We start from the raw sequence: 12,706 nt of genomic DNA, 5'->3' as shown, positions 1-12,706 counted from the left end.
CCCTGGGCCTGCAGGTGCGCCCGCCGCTTCCACGGCAAACACGACCCGTCGCCACGGCTGCGCGCTCCCGCGCCGGTGACCCCCGGCTCCCCGGTGCCGAGGCGGGCGGCGGGCCCGGCCGGGAAAGCGCCGCTGCCGGGGGGCGGGGCCCCGACAGGGCGGGCGGTGCGCCCCCGCCGCGCCAGCCAATGGCGAGCCGCGGCTCGTCGCCGCACTGCGCGGCGGGGCGAGCTGGCCAATGAGGGGCGCGCCCGCGCGGCGGCGGCGGCGCGCCCCCTGCCCGCCTGCCCGCGGCCGTCGGGGCGGGCGGTGGGAGCGCTGTGGCGCCGCCTGCCGTGCCGTGCCGGGCCGTGCCGGGCCGGGCCGGGCCGGGCCGTGCCGGCTCCTCCCCGCGCGGCGCTATGTCACGCGGAGGCGCGGGGCCGGCGGTCGGGACTCGGTAGCGCGGGGCGAGGCGAGCGCAGCGCAGCCGGGATCCCGCCGCCGCCCGCTCCGGGAGCCGCCGCCACCCGCGCCCGGGAAGAGTCAGCGGCGCCGGGGCTGGCTTCGCGGCGGTCGCGCCGCGCCTGCCGGCCCGCCGGGTCCCCGCACCGCCCGCCCGCCGCCGCCGCCGCGCCCCGCCGCTCCCCGGCCGGCGGCCCCGGGCCGCGCACCGCCCCCCGGCCGGCGGGGCTCTGCGTGGCCGCGCGGATGCCGCCGCAGCAGGAGGGCGAGGCGGGCTACATCAGCAAGCCGGTGCCGGGCGGTTGCGAGGTGCCGCCGGTGCCCCCGCGCAGGGTGCGCAGCGGCCGGGCGGCGGCGGCGCTGGGGGCGGCGCTGGGCGGCCGCTGCCGGGCGGCGGGGGCCGGGGCTGCGGCGGGGGCCGGAGCCGGGGCCGGAGCGGGGAGCGAGCCGCGGCGCAGCATCAAGTGCGTGCTGGTGGGGGACGGCGCCGTGGGGAAGACCAGCCTGGTGGTGAGCTACACCACCAACGGGTACCCCACCGAGTACATCCCCACCGCCTTCGACAACTTCTCCGGTAAGGGCCGGCGGCGGGGACCGGGGCGGCGGGAGGGGGTGCCGCCGCCGCGGGGAGCGGCGCGTCCCGCCGGTGCTGCTCCCCGGGGCCGTTACCGCGTCCTGTGTCTGCGTGGGGCAGAACCCGGGTCGGGCGGCACCGGGGCTGGCTCGGCTCCGACGGCAGCCGGCGGCACCGGCCGATCTCCCGTGTAACGGAGGCAGGCTGGCGGCTGGTGCCGCGCCCGGCCGGGCAACCAACGCCGAGCTTTAACCGTGCGCGCCCCGGTGTAAAGCGCGCGGCTCCGGGCCGGCAGGGCGCCGCCCGAAAGGGAACCTTCAGCCCTCGCCTTGCCTCACCGGCGCGGAGCGGGAGGTGCTGGCGTTTCGCCGGGGTTCGGCGGGGGCTTTTTGTGTCCCGGCCGTGCTGGAGGCGGCCGGGGGGATGACGGTCTGGGGCCCTGGCGGCTGGAGTGGGAGCCGGCCGCCTTGGCTGCCCCCCCCGCTGCCGGCCGGGGGTGTGAGCGCGGTCGCTGCCCGCCCCGTCGCTGCGGGTCGGAGGGGCCGCGGGGGCTTGTGTGTGCCCGAGTGTTAGCGGTGGGTTCCCCGCCAGCGCTGTTAAGCTGTGAACTCTAAACTAATTGAAGGGAAGACGATAAGAGAACTGAGGGATAGAAAATCTTATTTCCTTTTTTTTTTTCTGTCTTTTTTTTTTTTTTAATGGAAAACGTGTAAAGTTGGTCTCACCACGCTTTTTCCCCCTCCCTCCTCCTTTCCCTCCAAAGCTGTCGTGTCTGTCGATGGCAAGCCGGTGAGACTTCAGCTCTGCGACACAGCTGGTCAGGTCAGTGAAGCCACTTATTTAAGTGACAGCGGGAGGGGAGAAGTTGTTCGGCAAAGTAGTCCTGCTAATGACTTCATGGATTTGAAAGGATTCCCAGTGTTTGATCATCTTATTAAACTGCTATAATTTTCACTGCTACTTAACCCGCTGCTTTGCCCGCTGTCTGTGGAAGGGTGGGGGATGTTCTGTGTAGGGGCTGGGCACGGGCTGCTGCTCTGCTGGCTCAAGCTGCTGTTTCCCTGAGCCCGACTAGAAGGGCTGAACATATTGGGGATTCAAGGGCCACCTGGTTTTCTCTTTGAGTGGATGTCACTGTCTTTATTTTTGCTAAAGAACTGCGGGCTTAAGAATTACAGTGTTTGGGATGTACTCATGCAAAGCATCCACAGCTGTAGGTGTCGGGAGACAGAGACCGTGTTTTTGAAAGGGGCAGAAGCTTGAGGGAGAAAAAAGTCCTATTGGGAGTTGCCTGTGAACGCTTCGTATTTGCCGTTCCCACCCCCTTAAAAAGTGCTGCCGCCCCAAAGTCGAGGTTTGCAGTAATCTTAAGTCCTGAAGCGTTGAGGGTGGCAGATGCCTCTCAGCTCCTAGTTTGCCTGGTACATAAAAAAAGCACATTTCTTACCGCCTTATATTTTCTGCAAGCCCCTGGCTTCTACCACCCTGAGCAGCATGCAGCGCTGCTTGCCAGGGGTTGAGGTTGAGTCTGGATAGCCAAAAGCAGCTAAAAGTATTTTGTTACCTTGCTGGCATTTGAAGGCACTGGGAGTTCGGTTCCTGCTCAGCTTTGTGGATCTGGGTCCACGCCTTCAGCAAAACCACGCTGAAAAATCTCAGTAGCCTTAACATACAAACCTATTTAGATGAGTTGTAGCTGGGCGCCCTACTTAGGAAAGGGGTTTGAAGGGCTGTGCAACCCTAGACAGCAGTGTAGGGCTCCTGTGTGCCCTAAAAAACGAAGCTAAAATCCTTCAAGCGGCCTTCTGTGGGTAACAATACGAGGTGAAACAGCCAGAATTTTCCCATGATTTTGTGCCCTGCTGAAGAGGCCAGGTTGCACCGCAACAGCCTTGGCTGTGCGCATTCATATGCAGAGCGTGGCAGGTGGAATTGCCATCGGGTGACAGCCTGTGGATAGGCAGCGCCTGTGGAAACGCTGCTGCGAGCTGCAGGGGAGGGATGGGCAAGTCACCTCTTACCTTCGCTGCCACTAACGGTTAAGATGTTTGCTCTGGCTGCTGGAGTGCAGCTGGAATGGGTGGTAGTGTCGCTGCCTTAAAAATGAAGGGGTTATCTAAACTGACAGAAGTCATCCTGAATAAAAAGATACCTAGCTGGATGCTTTGGTAAAACTGCTGCTGTGAGATGGCTGCTGAAATCTGCAGCTAAAAAAGCATGCCAGGCAGAGGGAAGTTGTATTTCAGCATCACTAGCCCAAAGAGGTGCAGAGTCCCTGCAGGTCACGCACCTATCGTTGAAACTGCAGGAGGGTACTTGGGATATAAAGGGCACTGTTTCATCTCGGCAGAAACCCTTAAGATCTGGGTTTGGCTTTCAAACCCATTGAATCGAGCCCTTTTGAGGTTTCTCACTTAGCAAGAAGAGGCAATTACATGGCAAGGTGCCTTTCTGTGAACGGCCCTGTCCTTCAGAGCAGCATCTCTCAGTAAATGCGGGGTTTCTCTTGAGCCACGCGGTGAGAGCCTGGCTTCCTCTGAGGCTTAATCTGAGAATCAAGAGAGCTAATGAAGCTTGCTTTCTTGACTCGTGTTTTATAAATCGCTGTCTCTCTTGGAGATACTGCTGGAAGAAATGCATTTGAGCAGAACAAGACTTCTGAGGCTTCCAGGGGGCTTTAAACTGCATATCCTGGGCCTCCAGAGGCTTTAAAGCAAAATTTCACATCTGGAAAATTAACGTGGAACTTGCAATTCAGCAGTAAACTGCTGGTACCAGAGAGATGTTTTCAGCTGTGTGTGTTCTTTGCACTTTCAGAACACGGTCCGTTTTAATTAAAATGTCACTGCCGCTGAGGCAAATCCTACCTGTTCAGGCTGCTAGTGTTACTCTGCTTTTATCCTGCTGTCAGCATAAAAGCAGCCTGCCTGGAGTTAACCCTTGCTTCTTGCTGCATTCTTTGCTGAGGATCAGCACGCCTTTGTTACCATGAGGTGTTTGGCTTTCTTGTGGCTAGTTCCTGAAGCTGCAAAAGAGCCTTGCTTTGCTGGAGTGTGCACTAAAAGGAGGAGGGGGGGGGTAAGAGGTAGCACTGGGAGGGCTGTTTGCAGTTTGTTTGATGTGGCATGGGTGGGAGGGGAAGGTAAAGCTCTCACTCTGTGCCATTGGCATGTTAAGCCTGCACATTGTGAGTCATTATTGCTGCCATCAGATTTAAATCCCTGGGCACAATGGCAGGGAAATTATTCCCAGTTCCTGTAGGATGTTGTTAAGTAGTCAGGGATTCCGGGAAAGGTGAGGTTGCTGCTTCTTGTCTGCTTCGCTCTTGCCCTATCTGGAGGTAGGGGTGTTCACAGAGCAGCTTTGAGGTACGCAGCTGCTCCTCATCGGAGCAGCTCACTGACTCACCCCTGGATGAGGTGGACCTGTAGAAAGTACTTTCTCCCTCCCACACTTTGATTTTTGGCTTCGTTGCTCATGTGCCGTAACCTGCTTCCCGCAGCATCGCTCCTTTGCTGAAATAGAGCAGAAGGCCTGTGTATAAAGAGCGAAGGAAATATTTAGGCACTCGAAACAAGCTGTGGTGTTAGTCAGAAAACCATCAGCTACTGAGGAAAGCCACCACCTTTGCCCTGTGTGCTTGACAGTGGCAGGGTGCCCGCTGGCTAGCAGCCCTGAGACCTCAGGCTGGGTATGGGCAACTTCTGCTCATAACACATCTGGTTGGGTGGTCTGGGTGCTTGTGTTGAGGTGCTTCATGAGATGGTGATCCTCAGCTTCTCCAAAGGTCAGTGGCAGGCTGGAGCTGGGAGCATACCAGTCCTCCAGGGCCGATGTGCTCTTCCGTGGGGTGCTAACGTGGTTTCGTTCTGTGCAGGATGAATTCGACAAGCTCAGGCCTCTGTGCTACACCAATACGGACATCTTCTTGCTGTGCTTCAGCGTGGTGAGCCCCTCGTCCTTCCAGAACGTGAGTGAGAAGTGGGTTCCCGAAATCCGATGCCACTGCCCCAAGGCTCCCATTATCCTGGTTGGGACGCAGTCGGACCTCCGGGAGGATGTCAAAGTTCTCATCGAGCTGGACAAGTGCAAAGAAAAGCCGGTCTCGGAGGAGGCTGCGAAGCTCTGTGCCGAGGAAATAAAAGCTGCGTCCTACATCGAGTGCTCTGCTTTGACTCAGAAAAACCTCAAGGAGGTCTTTGATGCGGCCATCGTGGCTGGTATTCAGTACTCAGATACCCAGCAGCAACCAAAGAAATCCAAGTGTAGGACTCCAGATAAGATGAAAAACCTCTCCAAATCCTGGTGGAAAAAATACTGCTGTTTTGTATAGGGGTTGCAAGGACCTGAGTGCTGCTCTGAGGAAATCAAATAGAGGCTATATTAGCTGAAATCTCATTCTGTGTCGTCCCGAGTGTATAGTGTAGATCTGTATGTATGTGTATATGTTGCTACTGGATATCTCGGTTGCCCTTTCGAGGGTGGCGGAAGGATTCTTAGTTAAATAATTGCTATAAATCAGGTTTGGCATCCAGTTCCGTGACTAAAACCTCTTGTTAAGGAAGAAAAGCACCACATGTCTGTGAGGCTGGAAGGATTTGTCCAAAGGATTCAGCTTCTTGCGTTGCAAGGTGTATGTGACAGGGAGGGGCACACCAGAGGCCTTTGTTGCCAGGGCTTCACAGGAGGAACACATGAGCAGCGGTGGAGACGTAGAGCTCTGAACATGGACGATCAAAGGGAAAAATAACACTGTGCCTCCTAACTGACATTTGTAGCTTTAAAAACCCACTCCTGCTCTCTCCTCTGTGTCTTCCCAAGCCGTTGCTCTTAGGGATCGCTTTAAAAAGGGTATGCAAGAGGTGTAAACTATACGCAAATGCCATGGCTGGAAAGGTCATTAATATACCTTCAGCATGTGGTGAGGGAACCTAATCCCTTATGGAGCTGACATCTCGTTTGTCACCTCCTGACTTCGTGAAAGTCCTTTCTGTCCTCCTTCCCCTGCCCTTCCCAGGAAGCCGAGTGGAAGCCTGAGAACACGACCGAGTTTTACCTCGCTACCTCGAGCAGTGGCGATTTCCTCTGTATTTTTGCAGACATGACGACAGTTCATCTGTTTCAGCTGAAAGGAATGTACATGCTGTTGTGTTGGAGGATTATTTTTTTTTTAATTTTTAATTTTTTTACAGAGATGTAACAAATACCCCTGCAGCAGCATATAAACCACATCTGGGTTTAAGTCTACAGCCAAGAATTTCAGGATGCCCCTCCTTACCTTTTAAGGCTGCTAAACAAATAACAAATCAGGCAGATCAAGATTTATAACAAACCGGACTCTAGAAACTGAGGCTGCTGTGTCCTCTTCACAATGCTGTTTTCAACCGAGTTAATGTTTCCTTTCCAAAGGCAACAGTCACTTGTGGTTAAATCTTCTCCAAGCTCGTAGTTGTGAAATTGGCTGAGTCCACCCCAGAAAATTACCTGATAATTTTTTTCCCCCCAGATCAGTCCAACAGATAAACTGAAATGTGCCTAAAATGTAGCTGAGTGATGAACATAGTGCAGACCTGAGTGTGACCTGTTCTCTGACTAAATCTGGTTCCTACTAAACTAAGCCTAGTCCCAGGCCTGGCGAATTCCAGAGACTGGAGGGATAACATGACTTTCTGCAAGAATCAGTATTTTAACTTATTCTGCAGAGGATATTTAGTTTGTGCTGTCTGTCTGTCTGCCTTTTTATGGCCCTGACTACTTTTTTTTTTTTCTCTCTAGATATTTCAAGATCGGATTATATTTTATTTTTTGCCCCTTTGGCCATAGCCTTGAAGTGACCTTTTTCGTAGTCTTAAACTAAACTGCAGTGACAGAAATTTCGGAACCTTTTTTTCATCAGAAATGAATCAATGCCTGATAGAAAGAACTGTGGAAGCCATTTGAGTTGATAAAGCTGACCACAGTTTACCTCCTGGCCCATAAAAGAAAATGACACTATGTAAATGGATTCTGGGCTGTATTGGCATAGGCTCCACAAGCAGTATTTTTTCCTCCTCTGCAGCAAAAGGAGTGCAGAATGGGTAATGTTCCATCATTGAAAACTCAAAAATGGGATGGAAACCTTTACCTAGGGCATAATTCAGTAAAAATGTGTTGGCTTCTGCACTGGAACAGCCTGGAAAAACAGTTTCCATAGCACAGAAGCTGGATGCATTTAACTTGATTGCATCTGGTTGGTAATGGTTTAATGTTTACTGGTTGTGAAGTTAACATCTGAGCCTTTATATTTCTTTCTCGAATGCTTTGACACGATTTCAGATATGCAGTCATACCATCATCTCAGAGAAAAACATAAAGCCACATTTCTCCTGGGTGCTTTGCTTCTCTGTAAAATGGTCTCAGTCAATCAAAAATGTGGGTTTGGGGAGGAGACAGGCTTGAATCTGTGCAGCTTCCATTTGCAAAAATAACAAAATTTCTTCTGCAAGGTCATATCGCTTTGCATCACGCCGTACGGGAAGCAGTAGGTTATATTTTATAAGCAGCCTGTTTCATAGTCTGGGGTAGCATTACTTTTAAATGTAGCCAGCTGTGACTGTTTCTGAAAATGTGATGTATATACAACTTGTTATAGCCCTTTACTAGGTGTGTGTAAACTGAGGTCTAATAACTTTACGAATACTGCTCTACACGGGGCTACACAGGGTCTAGGTTTTAGAAATATTACTTTTAAAATCACCAGTATTTTATGAGCGCAAGTGAGGGGGAGATGGCTCTATGTAGTCTATAATCTGATGTGCCTTATAAAAAAAAACAAAAACAATAACCTCTCTTCTGTTTTCTAAGTGTAGGCTATATTCTGAAAGAAATATTTCATGTGAGAATGATATAAATGAGGTATTTGGAAATAAATTCTGACCTGTGTATGTGTCTGCCTCTGCTGCCTGCTCGGGGAGGCTGGAGGGCAGTCCCTGGCTGTGCACCGTGCTGATACCCAGCATGGAGGAGGCAGCCGCACCACCAGCCCGGGGCTGCGCTCCCCGTGCCCCAGCAGAAGACCTTGCGTTAAAAAATACAGACTTTACTCTGCATTGCCCCATGCCCAGGGGGCTGGTCTGGATGGGAAAGGTGGGATGGGGGGGTTCTGCCTCCCTGGCAGCATGGCAGCCTCTTGCTGTGGCCCTGCAAGGTGTGGGCAGGCTGGTTGTGCCTGGCCCCCAAAAGCGGGGCGAGCAGCAGAGAAGCACAGCCTGGCAGGGGACAGCCGGGGGGACACTGAGACTGGTGGCGTTTCACCTGCCACACGTTGTGCCACACATGCCCTGGGGAGCCAGAGGACCTTTTTGGAATGTTTCCCTCTTGGCACCAAGGGTCTTGTCACCCGCTCTCTGGATCCTGTCCCTCATGCTAGGGCCCAGGCATGCGAGGCTTGAAGTTGTTTGTGCCCAGGGCAGCCCATGGGTGGCCATGGCACGGGGGCCTTCTGCCCTTTGGTGCCATGATGGTAGCCCTGGGGGAGTGGCGCTGAATGGGGAGCATCGAGATGCCTGGGCATCCGTGCAGAGCCAGTGGTCCTGCTATGAAACCGCTCCAGAGAAGGAGCTTTGCTCTGGACCAAGGTTTGTAAACTGTCACCATTGCATTTGTTTTTCTGGGACGCGAGAGGAGCAGGCACACTGGGGTGGCATACTGGGATGCCCTCCTGTGCCACCTGTCTCCCAAGTCGTACGGCCGATGCATTTTGAACCATTGAAATGCATGCTGCCTGCACGAAGCAGAGGAAGGAGACTGATGTCTGTTCCTTTTCCCCCTTGGTCGATTCCTCACTGAAGCAAGATCTTGGCTTCTCTTCTGCTTTGTTAACCAACACACTGGGGACTGGGGGGAGGCTTGCTCCCCTAGGCGTGCCTGTGGCACAGCAGCATTGCCCATGTGCCCGAGCTGCCCGCGGGCTCCGTTCTGGGCAGTGCCGGGGTGAATCAGCATGGCCATCGCTGATGCCTTTGAAAAATCGCTTCCACTGGGTCTGTGCACTGGGCAGCGGGAGCTCTGGGTGCGCTCGCTGGAGACTGAGTCACCCCACCTTCGCCCACCGACTTTGCAGGAAAAGGGGCTGCACTAGGTGAGAGCCCAGAGTCTGCCATTGCCAAATCCCAGCAAAAAAGTCCTTCTGCTACTTGTGGGGTGTTGCTTTTCTACTGAGGCGGGCTGCTGTCCTACACATCCCGACATCTGGAGAGGGCTAAGGCCGTTCAGGTCATCTTTATGCCAGGGTAACTTTGTGGATGTGTGCGCTGCTATGATCAAAAGGCTCCTTCGGCTGCCCTGCTTCAGACACTGGATGGGCTGGCAGCTGAGGCTGATAAGAGCGTACTGAAGTAAGCTCTGCTGTACGTAAGGTTTTCCAGGAATGCTGAAATCACTGCTGCTTTGTGATGGATGGGAGTTCCCAAGAGAGGATTTTGTTTTCTTTCATATCAAATTAAAGTACTCTGGGAAAAATTGATCTTTTTTCTTTATTTCATTGAACTTTACCATTTATCCCCCTGTATTTTGTGCATTGGACATACCTCTGAGGGTTGACTGGAGCTGAGACATTGACAGACGCAGCAGTTTTGAGAAAGGGTGTCTCTAAGGAAACTTCACACTCTTACTTTGCTTTTTATTTTCTTGCTAGACATCAGTTACTGACCACAGAAAGGGCAAGGCTGCTGCAGGAGATGGCCCTTTTGCACAACCACGTGCAGCTGACCTAATATTGTCATATGTATTATGCTTAAACACTGAACCTCACTGAAGCATGTGAGTGCCCTTACAATTGAGCAACCTTTCTGAGCTCTAGTAGGTAATCGACGTGCTCGGAGGTTTGTGCAGAAGAGACCTCTGTCAGCTCCTGCCTTTAGTGTTGCCCTGGCATATGGCAAGGTGGGGAGACGGGAAAACCAACTCGTCAGGAAAGAGTGAGACATAATAAGTCTCAGAAGAACTGGCAAAGGGACTCTTGGGCAATGGGGAGTGATAGAAACTCCTTTTACCTGCTTTGGGCATAAGCAGATGAAAAGTCAGCGAAAGCTGTGGGGAAAAGAACAGTCCCAAGGAGGGCTGTTAAATACCAAAATACAGCCTTTAGGGAGTCAAAGCTGCAGATAGCTGGAAGCTGGGGGAAGGATCACTGCACACTATAGGGAAATATCACAGCGTTTGCTCCGTTCTTGTACTCTCTCCCCAAGCATCTGTGCTGGCTAGGGGCAGGACGTGGGATGATGTGGACTTTTGGCATCAACCAGCACTACTGTCCTAACGTATGTGATGTTTTTGAAAGCAGGGTGGGTTTCAGGCCAACAGCGGGGCCCCAAGATCCAGTAGGACCTTCTGAAACTGGAGCTTCCCACATTGCTGGCAGCCAGTGGTAAGATGTAATGTGATGAGAGTTGTTTGTTACCCATTCAGTGCAGTCCTCTACGGTATAACCTGGGGAACAGGCAGTTGTGTAATTCAATGAATTTTACCATTTGACGCGGAGTATTCTTCAGCGTTCCTGATTTATTTCCCCTCCCAGTCTTTTAATGGGATGGATAAATCTGATGTGTATGAAAAAAAGCATAAAGCCCCAGCTTTTTTAATTCAGGCCAGTTGTTTTTTTAATTCGGCAAGGGAAATGTGTCTAGTGGAAGCCTGAGGAGCAGCCCTGCTGATCTGCAGGGGACTGCAGCAACCTCCTGAGGAGCTCCTCCAGCTCTTCGGCACAGAGCGAGGAGACCTGCAGCAGACACCGATTCAGACACTAGTGGTGGGTGCAAGAGTGTCCCCAGGTGTCTGTTGCTCTTTAGGTCTTTACATTTATGTTGGATCCTGATCTTATTATTTGGAAGCAAAAGAGGGATCATTTCACCAAGGTCAGCAGAGTTGCAGACCTGTAAAGCTTTATCTAGCCTGACAAAGGCTCGAGCAGGGATCCCTGTTAAGCTTTTGGAGTTGCAGGTGTGCTTGCAATGACATTGCCTCTGCATGGCTTTTACCCCCAGCTTCACTGGGAGGGGCGAATATTGATCCTCTACTGCTGCTCAAAGTCTTGCTCATCTTGATGGTCCCCTGGGTCCAGCCCACCTCCTTCAAGCCCCCTGTATATTTTAGCCTGCCATTTCTGTGCATAACCATTCATTACCCAAGGGAGCTAGTTTCGGTGTCTGCCTCACAGTCGTGTAGGAGTCCTTTGGTTATCGTTCATCAGAGGACAGGCTTAATCACTTGGCTTATGCAATCCCAGCCCAACACCTCTTGCAAATTATTTTGCTCACCCTTTCTAAAAAGTGTGTTGTCGTCACCCATCTCCCTGTGTACCTAGCTGATTTTTCTGACTCCTGGTCCACAATTGATTTGGTTAACTCCAAACATCTCTTTAAAATCCTTCTCTGGGATAGTAATTTTAGCAGCAGTGGCCTGATGGAGTTAATATGGATGAGATAAATAAGACATAGGATAAAGCAGGCCCTTGTTCAGACAGCTGCTACTTTCCCTGTCACGGTGGGACCTCACCTGTGTCCCTAATGCCAGCCCCTGTGGTGATGCTACTTGTTAACAGCGGCAGAAAACAAGTTCCAGGCGGAAATGTGGCTTTTATGTTTTGCGTTTCCATTTTCAAGTTGCTGATGGAGTGAGAACTGCATGCGCGGAGTCCTGTCTTTTGTCCTGGCAGGCACTTGGTCTTCCGTGGTTCAGCGGGGGTGATAACACGTGGAACAGCTGCACCGCTTTCCTCTGCCTCACTGCACCTTGTGGTCTCTCAGTGGAGGAATGCCAAACAAGATTTATCTGAGGTGAGGACAGTGCTCAAACAATAGCCCCCCCCCCCCCCCCAGTCATTCTCTTTTTCCACAGCTGCCTTTCCCCCCGCGTTCCCCTCTCTATAGGCAATTTTCTCATTTATTTTTAATTCAAAACGGCGCATTGCCCAAAGCCTGGTGCTCAGCATTTTTCTGCTCCCTATGTCCCATTCTTCCATCTTTTGAGCTCTGTCATGGCCTTTCCACATTTTAATTACAAGCTCAGCAGGCTTCGGGCTTCCCCGTTCCTCAGGGCTGAGCAAAACCACTCCTTTTTCTTTCCCCTCATTTTTGTAATCTACCACAACCAAGCTGGGTGAATCCGGAGGGAAGACGGCCAGCGTATCGCGGAGCCAAGACAGAAGATGGGGTGGCGATAGCAAGGGGGTGAAGGCTCTCCTGCTGCTCCTTGTTGCGGTGCTGATAAGGCGGCACTGAACGCCTGCCGGTGCGGCCGCTGTTGGCTTCTGCTGGGCTACAGGCAGAGCCCTGGCCATTTTCAAAGGGCTTTGAAGTACCCTCTGACAATCTCCTCTGGGAGATAAGAGATTGCAAGGAGAGGAAGGTGTTCCTGGAAACAGTTTCGGCAGCACGTATGTTTGTCTAGGCTGGGCAACCCAGAAGGATGTCAAAACCTGGGCCACTGACACCCGAGAAGATACGCAGGGATTCAAGCAGAAAAATGCAAAGTAATGTGAAACCTCAGGTCTTTAAAGTTTAAATTAATCAGTTTTCTAGCATCTGACTCCGGCCTGTAGTTGTACAAGGCTGGCATTGGTGGGTACATCCCTGCCTGGTCTTTTCAGTATCTGCATGGAGCTCTTATTCATGAATTTGCCTTCTCCCTCACCGATGCATGCACCAGCCC

The 12,706-nt window shown here is 52.7% G+C and overlaps 1 protein-coding gene across 1 annotated transcript; it reads left to right on the top strand.

Annotated features, from left to right (window-relative positions):
• Positions 1-380: 380 nt before the first annotated feature.
• On the top strand, positions 381-7,939 carry RHOU (ras homolog family member U). Its single transcript, XM_056344404.1, has 3 exons — positions 381-1,018; positions 1,782-1,840; positions 4,896-7,939. Exons 1-3 carry the CDS (start codon positions 691-693, stop codon positions 5,349-5,351), a joined length of 843 nt encoding a protein of 280 aa, XP_056200379.1. The 5' UTR covers positions 381-690; the 3' UTR covers positions 5,352-7,939.
• The last annotated feature ends 4,767 nt before the right edge of the window (positions 7,940-12,706 follow it).

Source organism: Falco biarmicus, chromosome 6 (genome assembly GCF_023638135.1).
Source record: "Falco biarmicus isolate bFalBia1 chromosome 6, bFalBia1.pri, whole genome shotgun sequence".
Classification (NCBI taxonomy): Eukaryota; Metazoa; Chordata; class Aves; order Falconiformes; family Falconidae; genus Falco; species Falco biarmicus.
The sequence above is the reverse complement of the archived record's forward strand: the minus strand, read 5'-3'. Positions and strand labels throughout refer to the sequence as shown.

What these genes read in the sequence shown, in the direction of transcription:
- RHOU (XM_056344404.1), top strand. Translation starts at nt 691, where the DNA reads ATGCCGCCGCAGCAGGAGGGCGAGGCGGGCTACATCAGCAAGCCGGTG. An exon ending in CGCCTTCGACAACTTCTCCG is followed by an intron (nt 1,019 to 1,781) that starts GTAAGGGCCGGC and finishes TTCCCTCCAAAG; the next exon opens with CTGTCGTGTCTGTCGATGGC. An exon ending in TCTGCGACACAGCTGGTCAG is followed by an intron (nt 1,841 to 4,895) that starts GTCAGTGAAGCC and finishes CGTTCTGTGCAG; the next exon opens with GATGAATTCGACAAGCTCAG.